Raw genomic sequence first — 26536 nt, forward strand, 5'->3', positions numbered from 1 at the left:
GAACTAAGGGCACTCTACCACAGAACTACATCCCCAGCCCTTTTTAATTTTTATTTTGAGACAGAGTCTCTATAAGTTGTTGATATAAGTCTCTTTAAGTTGCTGGCCTTGAACTTGTGATACTCCTGCCTCTAATCTTAACTCTCCCAAATGGCTATGATTATGGGAGTGTGTGTGGCCAGAGTTTCTTTCCTCAATAAAATAGCATGCAACATCATATTGCCTGCAAGGTACCAAACTCTTGAGTGTTCAATAAATATTCTAGGTATATTCCCTTTAAGAAAAAAACGTTTAATATAGGTGTACTTTAAAGTCTTAGAAGAGCACTATTTCCTCAATATTTAGTTATTTACTTACAACTCAAAAGATCACTATTATGCCAGATTCAATAAAGCATTTTTCTTTGACAATTTTTATTGATTATATAACATATATGGATTAGATGATTCCTAAAATGCCAGTACTTTCCAAGTTGACCTGTAGACTGTTGAACTACAGACTGAATAACATCTCTTTTCCAGCAGGTATGTAGAAATGAAGAGGCTGATTAAAAATTTTATGTAGAAATTAATATAGCCAAGTATCAGCATGCATAGATAGTATTGACTTTTTTCAGTGACTCACCAGCAACAATCCCTCTAACAAAGAATGAATCTCAGTCTTATAAGGTAGAGTATCTAAATTGGGTTCTCAATCTCAACATGCGGCTCAAGGAACACTTCTTGTTTTTTGTACCAGGGATTGAATTTAGGAGCACTCGGCCACTGAGCCACATCCCCAGCCCTATTTTGTATTTTATTTAGAGACAGGGTCTCACTGAGTTGCTAAGCACCTCACCATTGCTGAGGCTGGCTTTGAACTTGGGATCCTCCTGCCTCAGCCTCCCAAGCTGCTGGGATTACAGGTGTGCAACACTGCGCCTATTAAGGAACACTTCTTATATCTGTTAATCTTAAATTTTTTATTATTATTTGCTGGCTAATCCCTCCTTATTCTAATTCTTTGTAATATAGTACTAACTACTTTTATTAATTGTTCCCTGTTAAATTACCGTAAAGTTTTTCTCTTGATGATAACACACACTGATGATTGCCTACTGAGGACTCCAATTATTATTTTTTTATTTAAAAAATTCATCAGTTGTAGATGGACACAATACTTTTATTTATTTTTATGTAGTGCTGAGGATCGAACCCAGTGCCTCACATGTGTTAGATGAGTGCTTTATAACTGAGCCACAGCCCCATCTCAGTTATTGTTGACAATTTTTATTTTTCATTTGTCATTTTTTGTTCCACTTATTTTGTTGCTGTGCTGTTAAGTACATTCAAGTTTCTAATTGTTATACATTACGGATAAATTGATCCTTGCATCATTAGAAAATGTTCCCCTTTCATTTTGAATTGAAGACTATTTTGCCTGATGTTGGTAGAGTTACTTCAGTTATCTATATAACTGCATGGTATATTCTCCAACCGTTTTCCTTCCAACTTGTCTATCTAGATCTAAAGTATATCTCTTATAAAAAAGTAGTTGGGTATTTTTTGTTTTGTGAAGCTGACAATCTCTTCTATTTATCTATCTATCTAAATATTTATTTATATGGTACTGGGGATTGAACCCAGGACATGCTAGGTAAGTGTTCAATCATTGATCCATACTCCAGCCATTTTAAAGTTTTATGACAGGGTCTCAAAATTGCCCAAGCTGGCCTGGAACTTACCTCAGCCTCCTGAGTAGTTGGGATTACAGGTGCACACTACAGCATCCAGCAGTCATTCAAGGTTGTTTTTTTTTTTTTTTTTTGGAGCGGGGGTGATGCTGGAGATCGAACCCAAGGCCTCATGCATACTAGGCAAGCACTCTACCACTGAGATATATCCCCAGCCCCTCAATCTGTTGTTGTTGTTTTTTATTATTAGTTGTTCAAAACATTACAAAGCTCTTGACATATCATATTTCATACATTTGATTCAAGCAGATTATGAACTCCCCTTTTTACCCCGTATACAGATTGCAGAATCACATCGTTTACACATCCACATTTTTACAAACTGCCATACTAGTGTATGTTGTATTCTGCTGCCTTTCCTATCCTCTACTATCCCCCCTCCCCTCCCCTCCCATCTTCTCTGTCTATCCCATCTACTGTAATTCATTTCTCTCTCGTTTTTTTCCCCTTTCCCCTCACTTCCTCTTATATGTAATTTTGTATAACAATGAGGGTCTCCTTCCTTTACCATGCAATTTCCCTTTTCTCTCCCATTCCCTCCCCACTCTGTTGTTTTTTAATATATTTTTAGTTGTCGATGGACCTTTATTTATTTTTTATTTATATGCAGTGCTGAGAATCGAACCCAGTGCCTCACACATGCTAGGCAAGTGCACAACCCCAGTCCCCTCAATCTGTTTTTGATTGGATTTTTTTGTACTAGGAATTGAACCAGGGGTGCTTTATCACCAATAAAAACCTCAGTCCTTTTTATTTTTTATTTTGAGACAGGATCTCACCAAGTTGCTTAGGGCTTCACTAAGTTGCTGAGGCTGGCCTCAAACTTGGGAACTTCCTGCATAAACTCCAAAATCACTGGGATTACAAGCATGTACAGTCACCATGCCTGCCTAAACAATCTTCGTTTTAGTAGTAACTTCCAATAAAATACAGAAGTGTGCTTCAGTGAACCCCCATTCCTTCCCCATTGTGTTACTGTCATATATATTACATCACTATTTAAGACTACTAATGTAGTTTTACAATTAATTGTGCAGTTGTCTTTTTAGTCACAGAGGAAAAAAATGTATTTTGAATGTTATCTCACTGCTTTCTGGCCTTTGTTGTTTCTGATGAAAAGTCAGCTGCCAACCTAAGTCATTTTTCTCTTGCTGATTTCAAGAATTTACTCTTGAAAATCTTGTTTGGCTTTTTATTCATCCTAGTTGAATTTCATTGAACTTCTTGGATGTACAGATTTGTTTTTCATCATATTTAGAAACCCTGAGACTTATTTCTTTAACTTTCCTACCCCTTTCAACCCTCTGCTTTAAGGCACTTCTTTTACCTGTGGATTCCAAGCATATTATATGTATGCTTGTTATGCTTGATTGTGGTTCCATGGTCTTAATTCTGTTAATTTTTCTTCTTCTTATCTTTGTTTTCTATTTGTTGGATAATTTGTATTGATTTATCATTGAGTTCAGAGATTCTTCCTTCTGCCAGTTCATTCTGTTGGTAAAGTTGAGAACTTTTCATTCAAGACATTAAACTTTTAAAAATCTAAAATTTCTACTTGGTTCTTTTTTAAAAACTAATTTCAATCTATTGATATTCTCTACTTAATGAATCATTGTTATCATAATTCCCTTTAATTTTCTTTTTTTTTTTTGATACTGGGGATTGAACTCAGGAACATGCAGCCACTGATCCACATCCCCAGCCCTATTATTATTTTTTATTTTATTTAGAGACAGGATCTCACTGAGTTTTTTAGTGTCTTGCTGTTGCTGAGGTTTGCTTTGAACTCATGATCCTCCTGTCTCAGCCTCCTGAGCCGCTGGGATTACAGGCGTGTGCCACCGTGCCCAGCATAATTCCCTTTAATTTTCTAAATATGGTTTCATTTCAATCTTTGAACGTACATGTAATAGTCAATTTAAAGTTTTGCTGTGTTCGATGCCCTAGCCTCCTCAAGGACAATTTCAATAGACTTTTCCCCAAGCATGATCACATTTTCCCTTTTCTTAGCAATTCTTATTTTTTTCATTGTTGTTAAAAACTAGATGTTTTAGGGCTGAGGTTGTAGCTCAGTGGTAGAGTGCTTGCCTAGCACAGGTGAGGCACTGGATTTGAGCCTTAGTACCACATTAAAAAATAAATATATAAATAAAAAATAAAGATTAAATTCTTTTAAAAAGCTGGATATTTTAGATATACTACTATAGTAACTCTGGATTTTGATCTTCCCTTTCCCAAGAGTTGCTATTCTTGTGCTTATATTTTGGTGTATTTTCTTTCTTTTTTAAAAAAAACATTTTTTAGTTGTAGATAATATTTTTATGTGATGCTGAGGATCGAACCCAGTGCCTCACGAGCGCAAAGCAAGCACTCTACCACTGAGCTACAACCCCAGCCTTTCATCAACCCTTCATCATCATATAAAATATTATAATTTTTTATACCCTATTAATTATGAGAGTCAATTTTTTCCTCATTATGTATCAATATTTTCCTGGTTCTTTGCATGTCTTCTCACTTATTTTGCTACCAGGGATTGAACCCAGGAGTGCTTAACCATTGAGCCACTTTCCTACCCCTTTTTATGAGACAGTGTCTCACTAAGTTGCTTAGGGCCTTGTTAAGGCTGGATTTGAACTCGGGACCCTCCTGCCTCCCAAGCTGCTGGGATTAGAGGATGATGCCCGGTGTCTTCTTGTCTTTGGTTGGATGCTAAATATATTATTCTAATATATTTTTAAATATTTTTGAGCTTTGTTCTGAAATATTTAATTCAGTTATTTGGGAACAGTTTGATTCTTTCAAAGGGCATTTGTTTTGGGGTGTTGGTGGGGATTGAACCCAGGGCCTTATGCATGCCAAGCAGATGCTCTACTTCTGAGCTGCACCCCAGTCCCTTAAGGATCACTGTAAGCTTTGATAGGCAAGATCAGAACAGCCCTTAGTTCTATGTGAATTTTTCCTAATAAGGCAATATCCTTCTGAGTAACCCATGTCTTATGAATTATGAGGTTTTTCCTATTCTGATAACACCAACTATTACTGGATCTATAGGAGCTACGAGGATTATTCCCTATACTCACTACAAGTGTTTCTTTCCATAGCTTTGGGTGTTTTCTACATACATATGAACTGCTCAGTTCTTAGCTAAAGATTCTAGGTAATTCCCTGACAGCTCTACAGGAGGTCTTTCCTGTCTGTGCTCTCTTCTGCATACTTTGGCATCCCCAAACTCCAGTGATTGTGTCTCAATTCTGGAAGAGGACTGGCTTCTGCTTACATTAACTACCCCTGGAATATGGACTGGAAACTCTCCATGTATTATGTTGGGAGAAATAATAGTGCTCATCTTGATTTCTGCAATGGGGATGAGGGTTTTAAACTGCTTGCTTTCTAGTGTCTGAAAAGTGTCATTTATTGAATTGTTTAAGATAGGATAGTATTATCCTGGCCCTGATATTGTATCCTAGGAGGAAGCAACAATCTAAAAATGTATCTTAATATTTCTCAGTAACGTTTATAAGAATACATAAAGGAAAAACATTTGGCGTTTTAAGCCATAATATCAAGACCAAGTTCCTAATATTAAAAAATGTGGTTGATGGGCTGGGGATGTGGCTCAAGCGGTAGCGCGCTCGCCTGGCATGAGTGCGGCCCGGGTTTGATCCTCAGCACCACATACAAAAAAAAAAAAAACAAAGATGTTGTGTCCGCCGAAAACTAAAAAATAAATACAATTCTCTCTCTCTCTCTCTCTAAAAAAAAAAAGAAAAGAAATTATATCCTTCCTGATGTTTTAGCTGAGGAATGATCAGACTATGCATTTATGCATTTCCATAACAAAGATCTTATTTTCAATTGTCTTTTTTTTGGGGGGGAGGGAGATTGCCAGAAATTGAACTCAGCGTACTCAACCACTGAGCCTCTTCCCCAGCCCTATTTTGTGTTTTATTTTGAGACAGGGTCTCACAGAGTTGCTTAGTGCCTCACCATTGCTGAGGCTGGCTTTGAATTCACAATCCTCCTGTCTCAGGCTCCCTAGCAGCTAGGATTACAGGTGTGTGCCTCTGTGCCTAGCTCAATTGTCTTTTTAAAATTCATATTTCCTACAATATCCATGGTTATGTTTGTTAAACTACATTATTTTACAAATATAATTCCTCAAAAATATATTAAAGGGGGCTGGGGTTGTGACTCAGCGGTAGAGTGCTCACCTAGCACAGGCAAGGCCCTGGGTTCGATCCCCAACACCATATAAAAATAAATAAATAAAGACATTGTGGTCCAACTACACAACTAACAAATATTAAAAAATATATATTAAATATTTCTAAATATTTTTGTTAACTTTTAACTTAAAAATTTCCTTCATTTCTTCAAGCCTTTTCCTGATTATATCTACTTATTTAGTTCATATTCCACAGGAAGAGGAGGTAGTGGGATTTGAATAAAAAGCTATAGTTTTGTGTGTATGTTTGTGTATGTGTATGCAGTACTCATAATTGAACCCAGGATTTTGCCCTGAGCTACACCCCCCCACCCCAAAACTATAGTTTTATTTCATAATCATTAGTCTTTATATTTAGTTTTATTAATATTTTCTTAATTATTATAGTTTTTCTTTCTGCTAATTGCATAAATTAACTATTTCTTTCCACAGCGTTTATTGTGTAGTATCTAACAGTCATTTTAGATATGTCATAGATACAGAGATGAATAAAATAAAAATAAATGAATAAATTTTCATTTATTCCTGATTTCTAATGCACTAAAGGGATTGTATTCAATGAAAAATTGAGAGTTGCCACTTAAATAATATTTTACAATGCAGAATTAATAATCATGTAAAAACCTTCCATGTGCTTTCAGCAATATGCACCATCATTCATAGTCTGTCTAAAAACCTAAACCTAATCTCAACCTAATTAATTCTCTAGACCTAAGTTCTAATTATAGGGAAAATGAGGGACCGAACAACAGGTAACATATCATGAATGAGTGATATACTTTGAGATTAAAAAAAAAATCATAAGCATAAAAAGTGGAGTGTAATACCTTAGAAAAGAGAGAATAATTTTTTAAAATACAGTAAGTTAACCTAGAGTGGATTCTGATTAGAAAATAAATAGCTATAAAAACATCACTGGATGAATAGCTTTCAAGAATGTTTTTCTATTGTGACTATCAGGAAAAGTGCATGTATTTAAGGGTGAAATGTCATAATATCTTCAACTTATTCTCAAATGCTACAGAAACAATTCATCAATAATCAGATATAAAAAGTTAAAAGAAACAGATACAGCAAATAACATGAATGTAAACATGAGTTGCTGAATATTTCTTTCAAATTTTCTATATATCAAATAAAAATACAATTACAAATTTAGGAAAGGTCTCCAAGAAGACAATTTACTCCTTGCTATCCCATTACTATATCTTAAATGGTGAACACAGAATATAAATTGTTGGCTATTAATCAAATCATTATACACTCTAAATCATATACTTTTATTTCCAAAATTTTGTAAAATTTAATGGATGAGAGTCTTTGAGAATGTGTTCTAATTACACAACTAGACTCTTTACATAATAACTAATCAGCAATACAATCTGATAATAACTCATATTTACTGAGTATAAGTCCATATGCCCACATAATCTTCCAAGGTATGTGTACCACTTTCATCCCATAATAGGGCTATCATGTAGGTTCTTGAGTAGCATTTTATAAATGATGTCTGTAGATGATAATTATTTTGACAATGACAAATGGAGGTAAGGTGGGAGAATAGCACTGATAAGGCATGCATTATATGATATTACTGCCTATGTGACATTAACAAATTCATTCATAAGTTTTAAGAGTTTATAAATGAGTACTGGAAGGTGTAATGATTTAAAAATATGTCTGCAAGCCAGGCATGGTGGCACACCCATGTAATCCCAGTGACTTGAGAGGCTGAGGCAGGAGGATCACAAGTTGGAGGCCAGCCTCAGCAATTTAGTGAGGCCCTAAGCTACTTAGCAAGACTCTGTCTCAAAATAAAAATTTAAAGGGGCTGGGAATGTAGCTCAGTGGCAGAGCACCCTTGTGTTCATTCCCCAGTATCATAAACTCCCCAAACACAAAAAATGTCTGTGAATATTTTGACCTTCTTCTCTTTTAAAGGTGAAACTGAAGAAAAGAGACCAGTGGGTAAAAAGGGATAAGGGGAGAGGAAAGGGAGGAGCGGAGGTAAAGGAGTGGTTCTGAAGAATGAAACTGATCAAATTATGTTATGTATATGTACCAATATATCACAATGGAACTCACCATTCTGTATAATTAATATATACCATTTAAAAAATGTAGAACTGAATTCCTCTTGAGTATAGGCTAGATTTATTGTCATGCTGCTTACAAACAGAATACGGCGGAGGTGACTTCCAAACCAAGAATATTAAAAAGATCATTTCTGAGCATAGCCAACTGTCATGTCACAGGTACACTTAAGAACCATAAGGAGAGCTAGGTGTGGTGGGACATGTCTGTAATTCCAGCAGCTCAGAGACTGAGGCAGGAGGATCACAAGTTCAAAGCCAGCCTCAGCAATTTAGCAAGGCCCTAAGCAATTTAGTGAGACCCTGTCTCAAAAAAAAAAAAAAGGGGGGGGGCTGGGGATGTCACTCAGTGGTAGAGTACTCCTGGGATCAATCCTCAGTACCAAAAAAAGGAAGAAGGAAGCATAAGGAGAGGCCCCATTAGAGAGGAAACAAATTGCCCCTGAAAACTTATCAGTCACATAACTAAGCTGTCTTTGAAAGCACATTCTCCAGCCTCTGTCAAGTGTTTAGATAACTGCAACCTCTGGAGACACAGGATCTAAACTGCCCAACTTAGTTGCTCCCAAATTCCTGACTCACAGAAACTGTGAGAAAAATACATACTTATTGGCAGTTTGGCTACTAATTTTTAGGGAGCTTTGGAATGTTAGCATGATATTATCCGATTTTGGTACCTTGTCAGGGATACTATTGAAAGCCAAAAGTGTCTTGAAGATAAAGATAACTTTTACTAGGAACCTGGAGAGTTCTGAGGAGGCAATAAGTGAGGACTTATGGAAAACCGAACACTGTTACTAGAGACAACAACTCATTTTTAAGAGTTTATAAATGATTGAGTATTGGAAGGTGTAATGATTTAAAAATAAGTCTGCAAGCCAGGCATGGTGGCACACCATGTTATGCACTAGTAGCAGAAAACCTAGCAAACTCGTTGCATGTGATAACATGAACAGTAGAAAATAATACCTCATGAACTTGGGTAATTTAGCCAAGTAAGCTTCCAAGAGACATGCTGAAGATGCCACCTAGGTTCTTGTTGCTTAAAAGAAAGTATAAGAATTGAGATAAGCTAGGGGCTGAGGTTGTGGTTCACAGGTAGAGCGCTTGCCTAGCACATGCGAGGCTCTGGGTTTAATCCTCACCACCACATAAAAATAAATAAATAAAATAAAGGTATTATGTCCAACTACAACTAAAAAATATTTTTAAAAAATAATTGAGATAAGCTAAAGAACAACTAAACAGAAGTGGACCGGGGGCTGCAGTTGTGACTCAGTGGTAGAGCACTTGCCTAGCATGTGAGGCACTGGGTTCCATCCTCAGCACTGCATAAAAATAAAGGTATTATGTCCATTTAAAATTAAGGAATTTAAAAAGAATGCCATCCGACAATGATGGACCAGGACTTGGCACTCTGTATACAATAATTTACATTTGCATAATTTGCTCAAGAAGCTCCCCAATTCTTATTCATTTTACAGCATCATTCTCAGTCCAGAATTTCCTCAAAGATGAGGATGGCTTTTTCCTAGCACTCTCACTGTTCAAATAGATTAGTCAGTTTTTCATTACTATAATGAAATACCTGAGGCAAGTTAGCTTTATAAAGAAAAGAGGTTTATTTACCTCATAGTTTTGGTGGTTCAAGGCATTGCACTGGCATTGGCTTAGCTCTTGTGAGGCTCTCATGGCCAAATCCTTAGAATGGTGGTACACGTAGGAAGAAGAAGAGATCACATCACACTGCCAAGCAAGAAGCCCAGGAGCAGCTAAGGTTATATAGTCCCTGGAGTTTCACAGCCACTTCTGAGAGGACACCTTCAACTGACATAAGGACCCCCCACTGGGCCCTACCTCTTTAAGGTAGCACTAGCAAACTGGAGACCAAGCTTCTAACACATAAGCCTTTGGGGGACACTTACTTCAAACCATATCCAAACCATATAGAATGTAAGAAAGTAACCAGTGTGACTCCTGGGGAACAGGAGCCTGACCCACAGTCAAGCCTTCAGATGATTCATCTCATGAAAACCTCAATGCTCCTGAATTTCTGGCCCATAAAACCTGTGAGAAATATTTATTATTGTGTTAAGACATTAAAATTTGGGGTAATTTGTAACAACCATTAATGTCCAGTAGAGAAGGCTCCCTTTAGTATAAAATTCCATGCCATGGACGTTGAAGGCATATAGACATGAAGAAATTGGGAATTCTATTTTGTTTTAAATTTGCCAAGAATCAGATATTTCATTAAAACAGAACTGATACTGAAAGCTTTCTAATGTGTCAAGAACTGTATTATGAAGTCTCATTTGCTAAATACATACCTATAAAACTAATATTTAATCATTTCTTACCAAAGTGATTTGTCCATGCCTATTCTTTGACTTTCACACCTGTATGAATTCCTTGATGTGATTTAAGGGCTGAACCATATCTAAAGGTATTCCCACACTGTTGGCACACATAGGGTTTCTCACCGGTATGAATTCTCTCATGTTGAACAAGGTTTGAAGAACGACTAAAGGCCTTACCACACTTCTTACATTCATAAGGTTTTCTACCAGTGTGAATTTTCTGATGTTGTGTAAGGTACCCACACATTTTAAAAGCTTTTCCACATTCTTTACATTCATAGGGCTTTTTATCAGCATGAATACTCTGATGTGCAGTAAGGTGTGAACTACGTCTAAAGGTCTTTCCACATTCTTTACATTCAAAAGGCTTCTCGTCAGTATGAATACTCTGATGTAGAGTAAGATTTCTACAGAAAGTAAAGGTTTTCCTGCATATCTTACACTCATAGGGTTTCACACCAGTATGGATTTTCTGATGTTGATTAAGATATCCATGCAAGCTGAAGGTCTTTCCACATTCCTTACACTCATAGGGCTTCTCACCAGTGTGGGTTTTCTGATGTTGCACAAGGTTTGAGCGAGTACTGTAGACCCTCCCACACTCCTGACAAACAAAAAGTTTCTTCCCAGAATGAATATTCTGATGCCGGGTAAGATTTCTATATAAGGTAAAGGTTTTCTTACACTCCTTACATTCAAAGCGTTTCATACCAACATGAATTTTCTGATGTTGATTAAGGTATCCATACAAGCTAAAGGCCTTCCCACACTCCTTACATTCATAAGGTTTCTCACCAGTATGAGTTTTCTGATGTTGAAAAAGTTTTGAGCCAGTAGTATAGGCCTTTCCACATTGCCCACATTCAAACAGTTTCTCACCAGTGTGAATATTCTGATGTCGAGTAAGATTCCTATACAAGGTAAAAGTCTTTTTACACTCCTTGCATTCATATAGTTTCCCACCTTTATGAATTCTCTGATGTAGAACAAGGTATGAGGCAGTGGTATAGCCCTTCCCACATTCTTTACACTCATACGGCTTTTTGCCAGTATGAACACTCTGATGTACAATAAGCTGATGACTTCTTCTAAAAGCCTTTCCACATTTCTCACACACATATGGTTTCTTGTTAGTATGAATTTGTCTATGTTCAACAAGATTTGAGCACCTACTAAAAGCCTTCCCACATTCCTTACATTTATAGGGTTTTTCACCAGTATGAATTCTCTGATGAATTTTTAGGTGTCCACCTTGACTAAAGGCCTTCCCGCATTGCTGACACTCATAAGGCTTTCCACCGGTGTGAATTCTCTCGTGTTGGGCAATGTGTGAGGAATAAATAAAAGCCTTCCCACATTCCCTACATTCGTATGTTTTCTCACCAGTATGAAATCTCTGATGTACAGTAAGTTGATAACCACTTTTAAAGTTTTTCTCACAGTATACACATTCATAAGGTTTCTCACCAGTATGAAATCTTTGATGGAGAATAAGTTGATAGCTGCTGCGGAAGTTCTTCCCACACTCTTTGCATTCATAGGGTCTCTCAACATGAAACCTATGATGTAGAATTAATTGGCAGCTACTCCTAAATTTTTTCCGGCATTTCTTACATTCATAGAGTTTCTCTCTGCTATATATGCTCTGATGTTGTGTAGAAGATACATCTTTCTCATAAGTGGGCATTTCTAGATAGCTGATTATCTCACATTGTAAACCCCAATCTGAAATAAGAAAACAAAAAATATTTGTATTTCTGTATCAGATGACATAAAACATGTATAAAAGAAATAAGCAACATTCCTAGTAAGTGAATGGCTTACAAAAAAATCTAAAAACACAATCAATGAAGTGTGAAGAAGGCCAAAAAGAATTCAGAGATGTATGGGACTGAATATCAGATAATGAAGTTACTGATCAAGGAAACAGGTAATGTTAGGGTGTGGGTCAGAATTTGTGACAGACTTGTTATAAATCTGCTATCTTGGCACTATTAGAGACCAAATGAATTATAATTCAGAAGAGGAAAAACTTCAGCATCTTTATTTAGAATCTATCATTAATTTAGATTCAATATTTAAGAATTCATCCTTTTAAGTTTTTTAATTTTTTTTGAGAGAGAGAGAGAGAGAGAAATTTTTTTTAATATTTATTTTCTAGTTATCGGCGGACCCAACATCTTTGTTTGTATGTGGTGCTGAGGATCGAATCCAGGCCACATGCATGCCAGGCGAGCACGCTACCGCTTGAGCCACATCCCCAGCCCCATCCTTCTAAGTTTCTTTAGTGATTTCTTTTATTCTTAGAATAAAATTCACACAGTAGCCTCAAATAAAATAAAATACCTGGAAATGAATCTAACAAAAGAGGTGAAAGACCTCTACAATGAAAACTATAGAACATTGAAGAAAACCTCAGAAGATGGAAAGATCTCCCATCTCCTGGAGAAAGGCAGAATTAATACTGTCAAAATGATCATACTACCAAAAGCATTATACAGATTTAATGCAATTCCTATTAAAATCCCAATGACATTCTTCATAGAAATATTTGAAAAAAATAAGAGCCAAGAATAGCCAAAGCAATCTTTAGCAAGAAAAGTGAAGCAGCAGGCATCACAATACCAGACCTTAAACTATACTACACAGCTATAGTACCCAAAACAGCATGGTATTGACACCAAAATAGACTTGTAGACCAATGGTACAGAACAGGGGACACAGAGACAAACCCACATAAATGTGGTTATCTCATACTAGACAAAAGTGCCAAAAACATTTGCTGGAGAAAAGATAGCCTATTCAACAAATGGTGCTGGCAAAACTGGAAATTCAGGGGCTGGGGATGTGGCTCAAGCGATAACATGCTCGCCTGGCATGCGCGGGGAACTGGGTTCGATCCTCAGTACCACATACAAATAAAATAAAGATATTGTGTCCATGGAAAACTAATATTAAAAAATTATTTCTCTCTCACTCTCTCTCAAAAAAAAAAAAAACCTGGAAATTCATATGTAGCAAAATGAAATTAAACCTTTATTTCTCACCCTGCACAAAAATCAACTCAAAGTAGATTAAAGACCTAAGCACTAGAACAGAGACCCCGAGCTTAATAGAAGAAAAAGTAGGCCCAAATCTTTATCATGTCGGCCTAGAATATGAATTCCTTAACAAGACCCCAAAAGCACAAGAAGTAAAATCAAGGATCAATAAATGGGATGAATTCAAATTAAAAAGCAGCTTCTCAGCAAGGAAACAATAATGTGAGGAGAGAGCCTACAGATTAGGAGAAAATCTTTACCATATGCACCTCTGATAAAGCATTGATCTCTAGGATATATAAAGAACTCAAATGACTTAACAAAAAACCAAATAACTCAATCAATAAATGGGCTAAGGAAGGGAACAGATACTTCACAGAAGAAATACAATTGATCAACAAATATATGAAAAAGTGTTCAACATCTCTAGCAATTAGAGAAATGCAAATCAAAACTACACTAAGATTTCATCTCCAGTCAGAATGGCAATCATCAAGAATACAGGCAACAATAAATGTTGGTGAGAAGAGAAAAACTTCAGTATCTTTATTTATAAAAAGGTACACTCATACAAAATTGCTGGTGGGAGTACAAATTAATACAACTACTATGGAAAGCAGTATGGAGATTCCTCATAAAACCTGGAATGGAACCACCATTTGACCCAGCTATCCCACTCCTTAGTGTATACCCAAAGGACTTAACATACTACAGTAATGCAGCCATGTCAATGGTTATAGCAGCTCAATTCACAACAGCTTAACTATGGAACCAACCTAGGTGTCCTTGAATGGATGAATGGATAAAGAAAATGTGATATATATTCAATGGATATTACTCAGCTTTAAAGAAGAATGAAATTATGGCATTTGCCAATAAATGGACGGAGCTGGAGAATATCATGCTAAGTGAAATAAGCCAATCCTAAAAAGCCACAGGCCAATTGTTTTCTCTAATATGTAGACGTTAATTCACAATAAGGTGGGGGACACTAGAGAAGAAGAGTGTTACCTTAGATTAGGTAGAGGGAAGTGAAGGGAGGAAAGGGGAAGGGAAGTGGGGATAGGAAAAATAGTAGAATGAAACTGAGATTATTACTTTATGTATATATGTGACTGCATGACCAATGTGATTCTACACATTTTCTACACATTGATTCTACACATTTTCTAAATGTGAGAAATTATATCTCATCTATGTATGATATATAAAGTGCATAAATGCATTCTACTGTCATATATAACTAATTAAAACAAATTTTAAAATTTTTTAAAAATAAAAAAAGAACAAAAATGAAAAAAAAATCAAATCCCTCCCTTTCCAAGCAGGTCAGCAGGACTCCTGATACCTATGAGGCCATGTGTCAAAACAGCAACCTGTTTGTTCCCTATATTCTACCACATTCCCTCTTTTTGTCACTTAGAAAACAGTACAAATTTCCTCATTATTAATGCTTTCTATGGATGGTTTAATCTTCCAAGATTCCTTGACACTTTGTAGATTGGATTTTTCTCATTCTTTAGGTCCAAGGATAAATGTTCTTTTTTTAGAAAGGCTGTACCTCCTAACTCTAAGTATGTCTCTTTGTTTTCAATTATTATATCATTTTCTGATTTGTATTCTCCTTATTTACACTTCCCTAAACTTCCTAAAGAGCAGACACTATCCCTCATTGTTTTATCACTTAATTACCAGGTCCTGGCATATCCAAAGTGTTAAATAACTTATTATACTTACTTCAACTAAGTTGTATTGTGCCACATCCACTCTATATATGCTAAATCTGTGTTGTTTCATATCCTTACCTGCGTCCTTATGTCCCTTCTCTTACTGTCCAGATTGGCCATTCTGTACTTCCCAGATAAACATTCTGATAATTTTCATCAGACAATTCAGACATATACTTGGATGAAAATTATAAGGCATTCTTTCCATTTGTAAATGCTGGCAAGAATAAATAATAATATAGAGGAAAGTTCTAGGGTACCAGATGCCTAGAACTGCATTAAAAAAGGATATATTAAATATACACTGAAGGATGGCAATCCAGATTAGATGCAGGAAAGACTGAGCAAAATCCATACAGAATAAAAAGAGTACGGTCAAAGGCAATAAGGATTTTTCAGTGATTCAACTGTGTAAAAACAAGAGAAACAAACATTTCCTAACCTTAAAAAAAAAAAAAAAAACCTGAATATCAGCAATATCAAAAAACAAAGAGGAGCACTCAATCTAAAAATATTTTCTAACTAAATGCTACGTTGGTAAGTACCATGGACATCAGAGAAGCAGGATGGATGCTCACAAAAAAAAAATGTAACTTGGTTGTCAAGACTGAAGATGCCACATGCATACACCAAGAATATGTGAAAAGGTTTACTACATGCATAATCAGGTTTTCTAGAGAGGGCAAGGTAGTTTCCAAGAAGTTGAAAAATAATTGAGACTGGTATGGAGTTTTTATTGATGCTTAGGGTATGGAGCTCCTACAGGTGAGAGGGGGCTTGCATGGTTTGGAACTGCCTCCTGGAATCAAAGAAGAGAGCACCTAGGTTTTTAATCAGATGATCCATAAAAAAGAAAAAGGGGTTAAAAAAAAGAGGAACAGGTCTTGAAAGTTATCAGCATTCAAAAATCAAAGAGTCAGATTCTTGGGGCTGAGGCTGTAATCAGTGGTGGAGTGCTTGCCTCTCGTGTGAGGCACTAGGTTCAATCCTCAGAAACACATAAAAATAAATAAATAAAATAAAGTTACAAAAAAAAGTCAGATTCTTTGTTATACTACTGAAATACTGAAACGAGAGAAATACAGACAGGTAAAAAGAAAACCAATTCAAAAAGTACATTAATCAACTACAATGCTTAGAGAAAAAGCTGTTACCTCAACATAATTAAATAAACAATTGATGAAAAAAATCTAGAAAAACCAACAAAGTAAACTAAACAAAAGTAGAAGGAATAGAGATAAATCAGTATGTAATGAATTCTGGAAAAGAATAAAACCAATTCAAATAAAAAAATAACCTTTAAAAGAAAAATAACTGCAATCTAAACATAGTGAAAAAGGAGAGAGGGAAAAAATTTTTAAATTACACTTAAAATTTTGATTAACATTGACATCTCAATAATGTCTACGTGTAAAGAATAAGCCTAAAAACAGAAAGAAAGAAAGAGAGAGAGAGAGAAAGAAAGAGTGAGTGAGTTATGGGGCAAGGCAAGTAGTTCCATGGTATGGTATGTTCTTAGCATATGCTGAGCTTTGGGTTCAATTCTTTCTTTTTTTAATTTTTTTTTTTAGTTATAATTGGACACAATATCGTTACTTTTTTTTTTTTTATGTGGGGCTGAGGATGAAACCCATAGCTTCACACATGCTAGGCGAGCACTCTATTGTGAGCCATAATCCCAGCCCCTTTGGGTTCAATTTCTAACTCTCCTCCCACAAAAAGAAGACTTATAAAATTGCTCACAAACATATTAGTATGCAAGTAAATTTGAAAATACAGGTGATATTAATAATCTTCTAGAAAAGTATTTGATCAAAACTGACCCTATAAGAAGTTAAAAAGCAGCCTAGTGCAGTGATGCACACCTGTAACCCCAGCTGCTTGGGAGGCTGAGGCAGTAGGATTACAAATTCAAGGTCAGCCTGGGCAATTTATTTAGCAAGACCCTATCTCAAAAAGGGCTGTGGATGTAGCTCAGTAGAGCACACCTGGGTTCAATGTCCAGTACTGCAAGGAAAAAAATAAAAGACAAAAAGCTTTAACAAATTTTCATAGGAAAAGGTAAAAAAGTCTAGCAATATTCAACACCCTGATCCTTTACATGATTGTCTTTCCATATTCCCCACTAGTATAAAAATCTTTATCTTTAAACATCCTCCACTAAAATAGGATAATATCTTTGTATCTTTGAATTATCTTCTTAAAAACACTAATATCTGTTTCTCTGACTAGTCTCCACTAATATCAGAAAATTCTTCAAGAAATGTTTGATTTCAAGAATGGAACCGGTCTCGGTCCGGGTCCTGCTGAGGGCCGGTCAGGACTCACCCGTTGCTTGGGTTGCCCGGCAAGGGGAACGAAATGCTGCCATTGGCATAGGATACCAACATGGCAGAGATCTGATGTCAGCAGAAAGCGGTGGAGGAGAGATCTTCATCAATACCAGCGGTGACATAAGCAGTTGGTCTCCTGGTAAGGGGGGTGAGGCTCAGTCACCCGAGTCTCCTCAATTTGTCCTCGAGCCAGAGGGAAGGAGCCGGGCCGCCGCCAGCCCCCGGAGCAGGCCCAGCGGCTCGCCAGCGTGGTGACCGCGTGACCCCAATTGGGGAGGGGGCGGAGCGGAGCCGCCACCCACACCCGCCAGGTGGGCAGACCCACGACCCAGTAGTACATGGGCGTGGTAGGAGGGGCAGGGCAGAGCCGCCCTTCGGGCTTGCAAGGTAAACAGACCTGTGACAGCCTGGCGGGTCAGGCCCAGTGGCCTGCCAGTGTGGTACACACGTCACCCCAACTCGAGTAGGGGCAGAGCAGATCCTTCTCCCACGCCCGGATCAGGCCCTGCCGGTGTGGTGGTCACGTGACCCCAATTGGAGTGGGGGCGGAGCGGAACCGCCACCCGTGCCCGCAGGGTGAGCAGACCAGTGATCAACCTGCAGATCAGGCCCAGGGGTCCGCAGGCGTGGTAGGAGGGGCAGGGCAGATCCGCCGCCCGCGCCTTCAAGGTAGGCAGACCTACAACAGACCGGCGGATCAGGCCCAGGAGCCTGCCGGCGTGGTACAAACACCACCCTAATTGGAGTAGTGACAGAGCAGAGTCGCCTCCCTTGCCAGGAACAGGCCCAGCGTCCTGCAGGCGGGGTAGTCACAACACCCCAATTGGAGTAGGGGCAGAGCAGAGCCTCCACCCGTGCCCGAAAGGTGGGCAGATCTGCGACCGACCAGCGGGACAGGCCCAGTGGCCTGCTGGTACGACAGACACGTCACCCCATTTGGAGTAGGGGCAGAGTAGAGCTGCCGCCCGCGCCTGCAGGGTAGGCAAACCTGCAACCGACCGGCGGATCAGGCCCGGTGGCCTGCCGGCGTGGTACACTTGTCACCCCAATTGGAGTAGGGGCAGAACAGAGCCGCCACCAGCTCCCAGAACAGGCCCAGTGACCTGCTGGCGTGGTAGCCACGACACCCCAATTGGAATAAGGAGAGAGCAGAGCCGCCGCCCGCACCTGCAGGAAAGATACGCAAGCAGTATGAAAAGACAAGGAAAGAAAGGACCACAAGCAATGCAGGTCAACGCAACTTTAGAAGAGGTAACAGCTGCAGCAGATGGAATGTCAGATAAAGAATTCAGGATATACATGCTTCAGATGATCTGGAGTATCAAGGAAGACATTAAACAGCAAAATCAGACAATGAAAGATCACTTCGACAACGAATTACGCAAACAAATCCAGGAAGCAAAGGATCAACTATACAGGGAGATAGAGGTTATAAAAAACAAGCAATCAGAAATCCTAGAAATGCAGGAAGCAATAAACCAACTTAAAAACTCAATGGAGAATACTACCAGCAGAGTAGAACACTTAGAAGATAGAACATCAGACAATGAAGACAAAGTATTTCAACTTGAAAAGAACATAGACAGCTCAGCAAGACTGTTAAGAAACCATGAGCAGAACATCCAAGAAATATGGGATAACATCAAGAGACCAAATTTAAGAGTCATTGGGATACAGGAAGGTACAGAGCTCCAAACCAAAGGAATGAGCAGTCTATTCAATGAAATAATACAAGAAAACTTCCCAGACTTGAAGAATGAGACAGAATCCCAAATCCTAGAAGCCTACAGGACGCCGAATGTGCAAAATCATAAGAGATCCACACCTAGACACATTATAATGAAGATGCCCAACATACAGAATAAGGAGAGAATTTTAAAAGCTACAAGAGAAAGGAAGCAGATTACATTTAGGGGTAAGCCAATCAGGATAACAGCTGATCTTTCAACACAGACTCTGAAAGCTAGAAGATCCTGGAATAACATATTTCAAACACTGAAAGAAAATGGGTTCCAACCAAGAATTGTGTATCCAGCGAAATTAAGCTTCAGGATGGAGAATGAAATTAAAACCTTCCACGATAAACAAAAGTTTAAAGAATTCGCAGCTAGAAAACCATCTCTTCAAAACATCCTCGCCAAAGCATTACAGGAAGAGGAAATGGAAAATAACAATGAAAACCAACAGTGGGAGGTAGGACAGTAAAGGGGGGGGGGGGAAATAATCAAAGAGGAAAACAAACACTGTTTAGTAACAGAAATAAACAAATATGGCTGGAAGAACAACCCATATCTCAATAATAACCCTAAATGTTAATGGCTTAAACTCACCAATTAAGAGACACAGGCTAGTAGAATGGATCACAAAACAAGACCCAACAATATGCTGCCTACAGGAGACGCATTTGATAGGAAAAGACATACATAGGCTGAAGGTGAAAGGTTGGGAAAAATCATATCACTCATATGGACTTCGGAAACAAGCAGGCGTGTCCATACTCATATCAAATAAAATAGATTTCAAGCCAAAGTTAATCAAAAGAGATAAAGAGGGACACTACATACTGCTTAAGGGAACCATACACCAACAAGACATAACAATCATAAATATTTATGCCCCAAACAATGGTGCAGCTATGTTCGTCAAACAAACTCTTCTCAAGTTCAAGAGTCTAATAGACCACCACACCATAATCATGGGAGACTTCAACACACCTCTCTCGCCACTGGACATATCTTCCAAACAAAAGTTGAATAAGGAAACTATAGAACTCAATAACACTATTAATAACCTAGACCTAATTGACATATATAGAGTATACCACCCAACATCAAGCAGTTACACTTTTTTCTCAGCAGCACATGGATCCTTCTCAAAAATAGATCATATATTATGTCACAGGGCAACTCTTAGACAATATAAAGGAGTAGAGATAATACCATGCATCTTATCTGATCATAATGGAATGAAACTGAAAATCAACGATAAAAGAAGGAAGGAAAAAGCATACATCAATTGGAGAATGAACAATAGGTTACTGAATGATCAATGGGTTATAGAAGACATCAAGGAGGAAATTAAAAAATTCTTAGAGATAAATGAAAACACAGACACAACATATCGGAATCTATGGGACACATTGAAAGCAGTTCTAAGAGGAAAATTCATTGCTTGGAGTTCATTCCTTAAAAAAAGAAAAAACCAACAAATAAATGATCTCATACTTCATCTCAAAATCCTTGAAAAAGAAGAGCAAAACAACAGCAAAAGAAGTAGAAGGCAAGAAATAATTAAAATCAGAGCTGAAATTAATGAAATCGAAACAAAAGAAACAACTGAAAAAATTGACAAAACTAAAAGTTGGTTCTTTGAAAAAATAAACAAAATCGACAGACCCTTAGCGATGCTAGCGAAGAGAAGAAGAGAGAGAACTCAAATTACTAGCATACGGGATGAAAAAGGCAATATCACAACAGACACTTCAGAAATACAGAAGATAATCAAAAACTATTTTGAATCCTTATACTCCAATAAATTAGAAGATAGTGAAGGCATAGATAAATTTCTTAAGTCATATGATCTGCCCAGATTGAGTCAGGAGGATATAGAAAACCTAAACAGACCAATATCAATTGAGGAAATAGAAGAAACCATAAAAAGACTACCAAATAAGAAAAGCCCAGGTCCGGATGGGTATACAGCAGAATTTTACAAAACCTTTAAAGAAGAACTAATACCAATACTTTTCAAGCTACTTCAGGAAATAGAAAAGGAGGGAGAACTTCCAAATTCATTCTATGAGGCCAACATCACCCTGATACCTAAACCAGACAAAGACACTTCAAAGAAAGAAAACTACAGACCAATATCTCTAATGAACCTAGATGCAAAAATCCTCAATAAAATTCTGGCGAATCGGATACAAAAACATATCAAAAAAATTGTACACCATGATCAAGTAGGATTCATCCCTGGGATGCAAGGCTGGTTCAATATACGGAAATCAATAAATGTTATTCACCACATCAATAGACTTAAAAATAAGAACCATATGATCATCTCGATAGATGCGGAAAAAGCATTCGACAAAGTACAGCATCCCTTTATGTTCAAAACTCTAGAAAAACTAGGGATAACAGGAACATACCTCAATATTGTAAAAGCAATCTATGCTAAGCCTCAGGCTAGCATCATTCTGAATGGAGAAAAACTGAAGGCATTCCCTCTAAAATCTGGAACAAGACAGGGATGCCCTCTCTCTACACTTCTCTTCAACATAGTTCTCGAAACACTGGCCAGAGCAATTAGACAGATGAAAGAAATTAAAGGCATAAAAATAGGAAAAGAAGAAATTAAATTATCACTATTTGCAGATGATATGATTCTATATCTAGCAGACCCAAAAGGCTCTACAAAGAAACTATTAGAGCTAATAAATGAATTCAGCAAAGTGGCAGGATTTAAAATCAACACGCATAAATCAAAGGCATTCCTGTATATCAGCGACAAATCCTCTGAAATGGAAATGAGGACAACCACTCCATTCAAAATATCTTCAAAAAAAATAAAATACTTGGGAATCAACCTAACAAAAGAGGTGAAAGACTTATACAATGAAAACTACAGAACCCTAAAGAGAGAAATAGAAGAAGATCTTAGAAGATGGAAAAATATACCCTGTTCATGGATAGGCAGAACTAACATCATCAAAATGGCGATATTACCAAAAGTTCTCTATAGGTTTAATGCAATGCCAATCAAAATCCCAACGGCATTTCTTGTAGAAATAGAGAAAGCAATCATGAAATTCATATGGAAAAATAAAAGACCCAGAATAGCAAAAACAATGCTAAGCAAGAAGTGTGAATCAGGCGGTATAGCGATACCAGACTTCAAACTATACTACAGAGCAATAGTAACAAAAACAGCATGGTACTGGTACCAAAACAGGCGGGTGGACCAATGGTACAGAATAGAGGACACAGAAACCAATCCACAAAACTACAACTATCTTATATTTGATAAAGGGGCTAAAAGCATGCAATGGAGGAAGGATAGCATCTTCAACAAATGGTGCTGGGAAAACTGGAAATCCATATGCAACAAAATGAAACTGAATCCCTTTCTCTCGCCATGCACAAAAGTGAATTCAAAATGGATCAAGGAGCTTGATATCAAATCAGAGACGCGCCGTCTGATAGAAGAAAAAGTTGGCTACGATCTACAGTCGGTGGGGTCGGGCTCCAAATTCCTCAATAGGACACCCATAGCACAAAAGTTAATAACTAGAATCAACAAATGGGACTTACTCAAACTAAAAAGTTTTTTCTCAGCAAAAGAAACAATAAGAGAGGTAAATAGGGAGCCTACACCCTGGGAACAAATCTTTACTCCTCACACTTCAGATAGAGCCCTAATATCCAGAGTATACAAAGAACTCAAAAAATTAGACAATAAGAGAACAAACAACCCAATCAACAAATGGGCCAAGGACCTGAACAGACACTTCTCAGAGGAGGACATACAGTCAATCAACAAGTACATGAAAAAATGCTCACCATCTCTAGCTGTCAGAGAAATGCAAATCAAAACCACCCTAAGATACCATCTCACTCCAGTAAGATTGGCAGCCATTAGGAAGTCAAACAACAACAAGTGCTGGCGAGGATGTGGGGAAAAGGGTACACTTGTACATTGCTGGTGGGACTGCAGATTGGTGCAGCCAATTTGGAAAGCAGTATGGAGATTTCTTGGAAAGCTGGGAATGGAGCCACCATTTAACCCAGCTATTCCCCTTCTTGGTCTATTCCCTAAAGACCTAAAAAGAGCATGCTACAGGGACACTGCTACATCGATGTTCATAGCAGCACAGTTCACAATAGCAAGACTGTGGAACCAACCTAGATGCCCTTCAATAGACGAATGGATAAAAAAAATGTGGCATTTATACACAATGGAGTATTACTCTGCATTAAAAAATGACAAAATCATAGAATTTACAGGGAAATGGATGGCATTAGAGCAGATTATGCTAAGTGAAGCTAGCCAATCCCTAAAAAACAAATGCCAAATGTCTTCTTTGATATAAGGAAAGTAACTAAGAACAGAGTAGGGACGAAGAACAGGAGAAGAAGATTAACATTTAACAGGGATGAGAGGTGGGAGGGAAAGGGAGAGAGAAGGGAAATTGCACGGTAATGGAAGGAGACCCTCAGGGTTATACAGTGGAGGGGGTAGAGAGAGAGGAGGGGAGGGGAGGGGAGAGGTGGGGAGGGGGGAGGGGGGATGATGGGAAAGGCAGCGGAGCACAACAGACACTAGTATGGCAATTTGTAAATCAATGGATGTGTAACTGATGTGAATCTGCAATCTGTGTATGGGGTGAAGGTGGGAGTTCATAACCCACTTGAATCAAAGTGTGGAATATGATATGTCAAGAAATTTGTAATGTTTTGAACAACCCACAATAAAAAAAAAAAAAAAAAAAAAAACAAGCTGCAAAAAAAAAAAAAAGAATGGAACCAAGTAAGATACAAGATAAATCTTGGGATCTTAGGCTAAAAGGTAATGAAAATTAAAAGATTTATGGCTTTTTTAAAAAACATGTGTCTGGATATTGAGCTGAGTATACTGATTATGTGGTATTAAACACATTAAGCAAATGAAAAATGGATAAATCCATAATTATTTTTGGAAAACAGAAAACATTATTAAAAAAAATTTTTTGTAATTTTTTTGAATGCCTTTATTTTATTTGTTTATTTTTATGTGGTGCTGAAGATCGAACCCAGTGCCTCACGAATGCTAAGCAAGCGCTCTGCCCCTGAGCCACAGCCCCAGCCCCAGAAAACATTTTCAATACATCAAGTCCAATACATCAAGTCAATAATAGAAAAATCATATATATTTTCCTTCCCTCCAACATACTTGTATCAAAGTAACCAAATAGCTTCAGTTGATCATTTCAACAAAAAAACTACAGGGCTGGGGCTCAGTGGTACCACACTTGCCTGGCATGTGTGAGGCACTGGGTTCAATTCATAGCACTGTGTATAAATAAATAAAAATAAAAGGTCTATCAACAACTAAAGAAATATGTTTTTAAAAAATGGAGGGCTGGGGATGCACCTCAGTGGTGGAACACTTGCCTAGCATATACAAGGCCTCGCATTCAATCCCTACTACCACAATAAAAAAGATCTGCAGACATAATAGAGCTTTTTAAAAAACCACCTGGCAATTCCCAAGCTTATTAAGATAAGTATAAGCTGGGTTTGATAGTCCACACCTGAAATCCCAGAGACTCAGGAGCCTGAGGCAGGAGGATCACAAGTTCAAAGCCAGTCTACGAGGCCCTAAGCAACACAGTGAAACCCTGTCTCAAAAATAAAGAATGAGAGGCTGGGGTTGTGGCTCAGCAGTAGAGCGCTGGCCTAGCATGTGCGAGGCCCTGGGTTCAATCCTCAGTACCACATAAAAATAAATGAGTAAAATAAAGGTATTGTGTCCAACTACAACAATAAATAAATAAATATTAAAAAAAGAAAGAAAGAATGAGCTGGGAATGTGGCTCAGTGGTTAAATGCCTGAGTTCAATCCCTGGTACCAAAAAATACAAAGTAGAAAAAAAAAAAAAGATAAGTATAAAGAGTGAGAATAGCTGCGACAGAACTGAATTCTACTGTTACACCCAACAAAATCAGGGAGACTTCATTAATCACAGGAAAAAGATAACATCAATGGAGGAACCCAATTGTTATCCTAATAAAGTATAACATATACTGGATTGTAACACTGATTTGTCTTTTGACAGAATATGCATAACCAATTATGTACCTCAGCAACAAATGCTTTAATGTGAATTCCCCTAAGAATAAAAATACTTCCCAATTTACATGAATGTAAAGAGTAGAGAAAAAAATAAATTATTCCATACAACAATACCCAGATACATTCAGAAGATAACAAATGTCAAAATATAAGTGGTTTTGTCACTTCAAAATGTCTGTGTCATAAAGGGAATGTGTTAGACTAAGGAGAATTTTGTCACTGCAGTAACCAGGTGAAATGAACAATCTTGCATTGGGATGCTGATTTGAATAAACTAAATTGGGCCAAAAGGGGTAATGCAAGGACAGTTTGGGTTTTGAAGATGCAGTAAAATTAAAATACATTAGAAAGAGAAAATAGAAAAATCAGTGACAAAGACAGATTATAAAATAGTTGAGAAAACAGTGAAACTTTGGTCAAAAGAAAAACAAGAATATCTATGTGTCTATGTACTAAGGTATTACAAGTGGTAGGGATTTGAGATTTTAATTTTTTAAAAATATTTTACTTGTGCTCACTTAGGCAACACATATACTAAAATTGGAAAGATACATAAAAGATGAGCATGGCCCCTGCGCAAGGATGACACAAATTCATGAAGCGTTCTGTATTTTTATACATAAACCATCATAAAAATAAACCATCATAAAAATATTTTACTTCTTTTTTCTTTTTAAAAATATTTTTAAAATATTTTCTTTCTTTTTTTAAAAAATATTTTTTAGTTGTAGTTGGACACAATACTTTTATTTTATATTTTTTTATGTGGTGCTGAGGATCGAACCTAGTGCCTCACACATGCTGGGCAAGTGCTCCACCATTGAACCACAACCCCAGCTCCATACGTACCTCTATTTTCTAATGAACTTTAACACACATAGAGGATTTCTTAATCAGGGTTATTAATTTTATATTCATCTAGTAAAATGGCATGAAATAAAGAAACCAAATCATCAATACAATCCAAAGTCTGAGAAGAACATTTGATCAACAATGATCTAGAACTTCATCAGTATAATCCAAATATTACAAATCCAATTACTTTCCACTTATACTATAACTGCTTATAAAAATTGACCATTGGGCTAGGGATGTGGCTCAAGTAGTAGTGTGCTTGCCTAGCATGCGTGAGGCACTGGGTTCGATTCTCAGCCCCACATAAAAATGAAATAAAGATATTGTGTCCACCTAA

The 26536-nt window shown here is 37.3% G+C and overlaps 1 protein-coding gene and 1 non-coding gene across 3 annotated transcripts in view; one reads left to right on the forward strand and one right to left on the reverse strand.

Moving 5' to 3' along the window:
- LOC124089946 (zinc finger protein 573) overlaps positions 1-26536 on the reverse strand; it is a 72328-nt gene that overhangs the window by 16858 nt on the left and 28934 nt on the right. Inside the window, exon 6 of one of the 2 annotated variants that reach the window (XM_046440245.2) lies at positions 10523-12138. In XM_046440245.2, coding sequence (XP_046296201.1) covers positions 10523-12138 — 1616 coding nt within the window. Of the gene's footprint in view, positions 1-1785; positions 12139-26536 lie in introns of those variants that run through there. The other variant, XM_058577633.1, reaches the window with a different exon arrangement.
- Positions 25855-25959, forward strand: LOC124089981 (U6 spliceosomal RNA). The gene has a single exon (XR_006850899.1). It is a non-coding gene; the product is annotated as a U6 spliceosomal RNA (small nuclear RNA).

This window comes from Marmota monax, unplaced genomic scaffold, assembly GCF_021218885.2.
Source record: "Marmota monax isolate L192 unplaced genomic scaffold, Marmota_monax_Labrador192_F-V1.1 WCK01_AAM20220418_F8-fsc00228, whole genome shotgun sequence".
NCBI lineage: Eukaryota > Metazoa > Chordata > Mammalia > Rodentia > Sciuridae > Marmota > Marmota monax.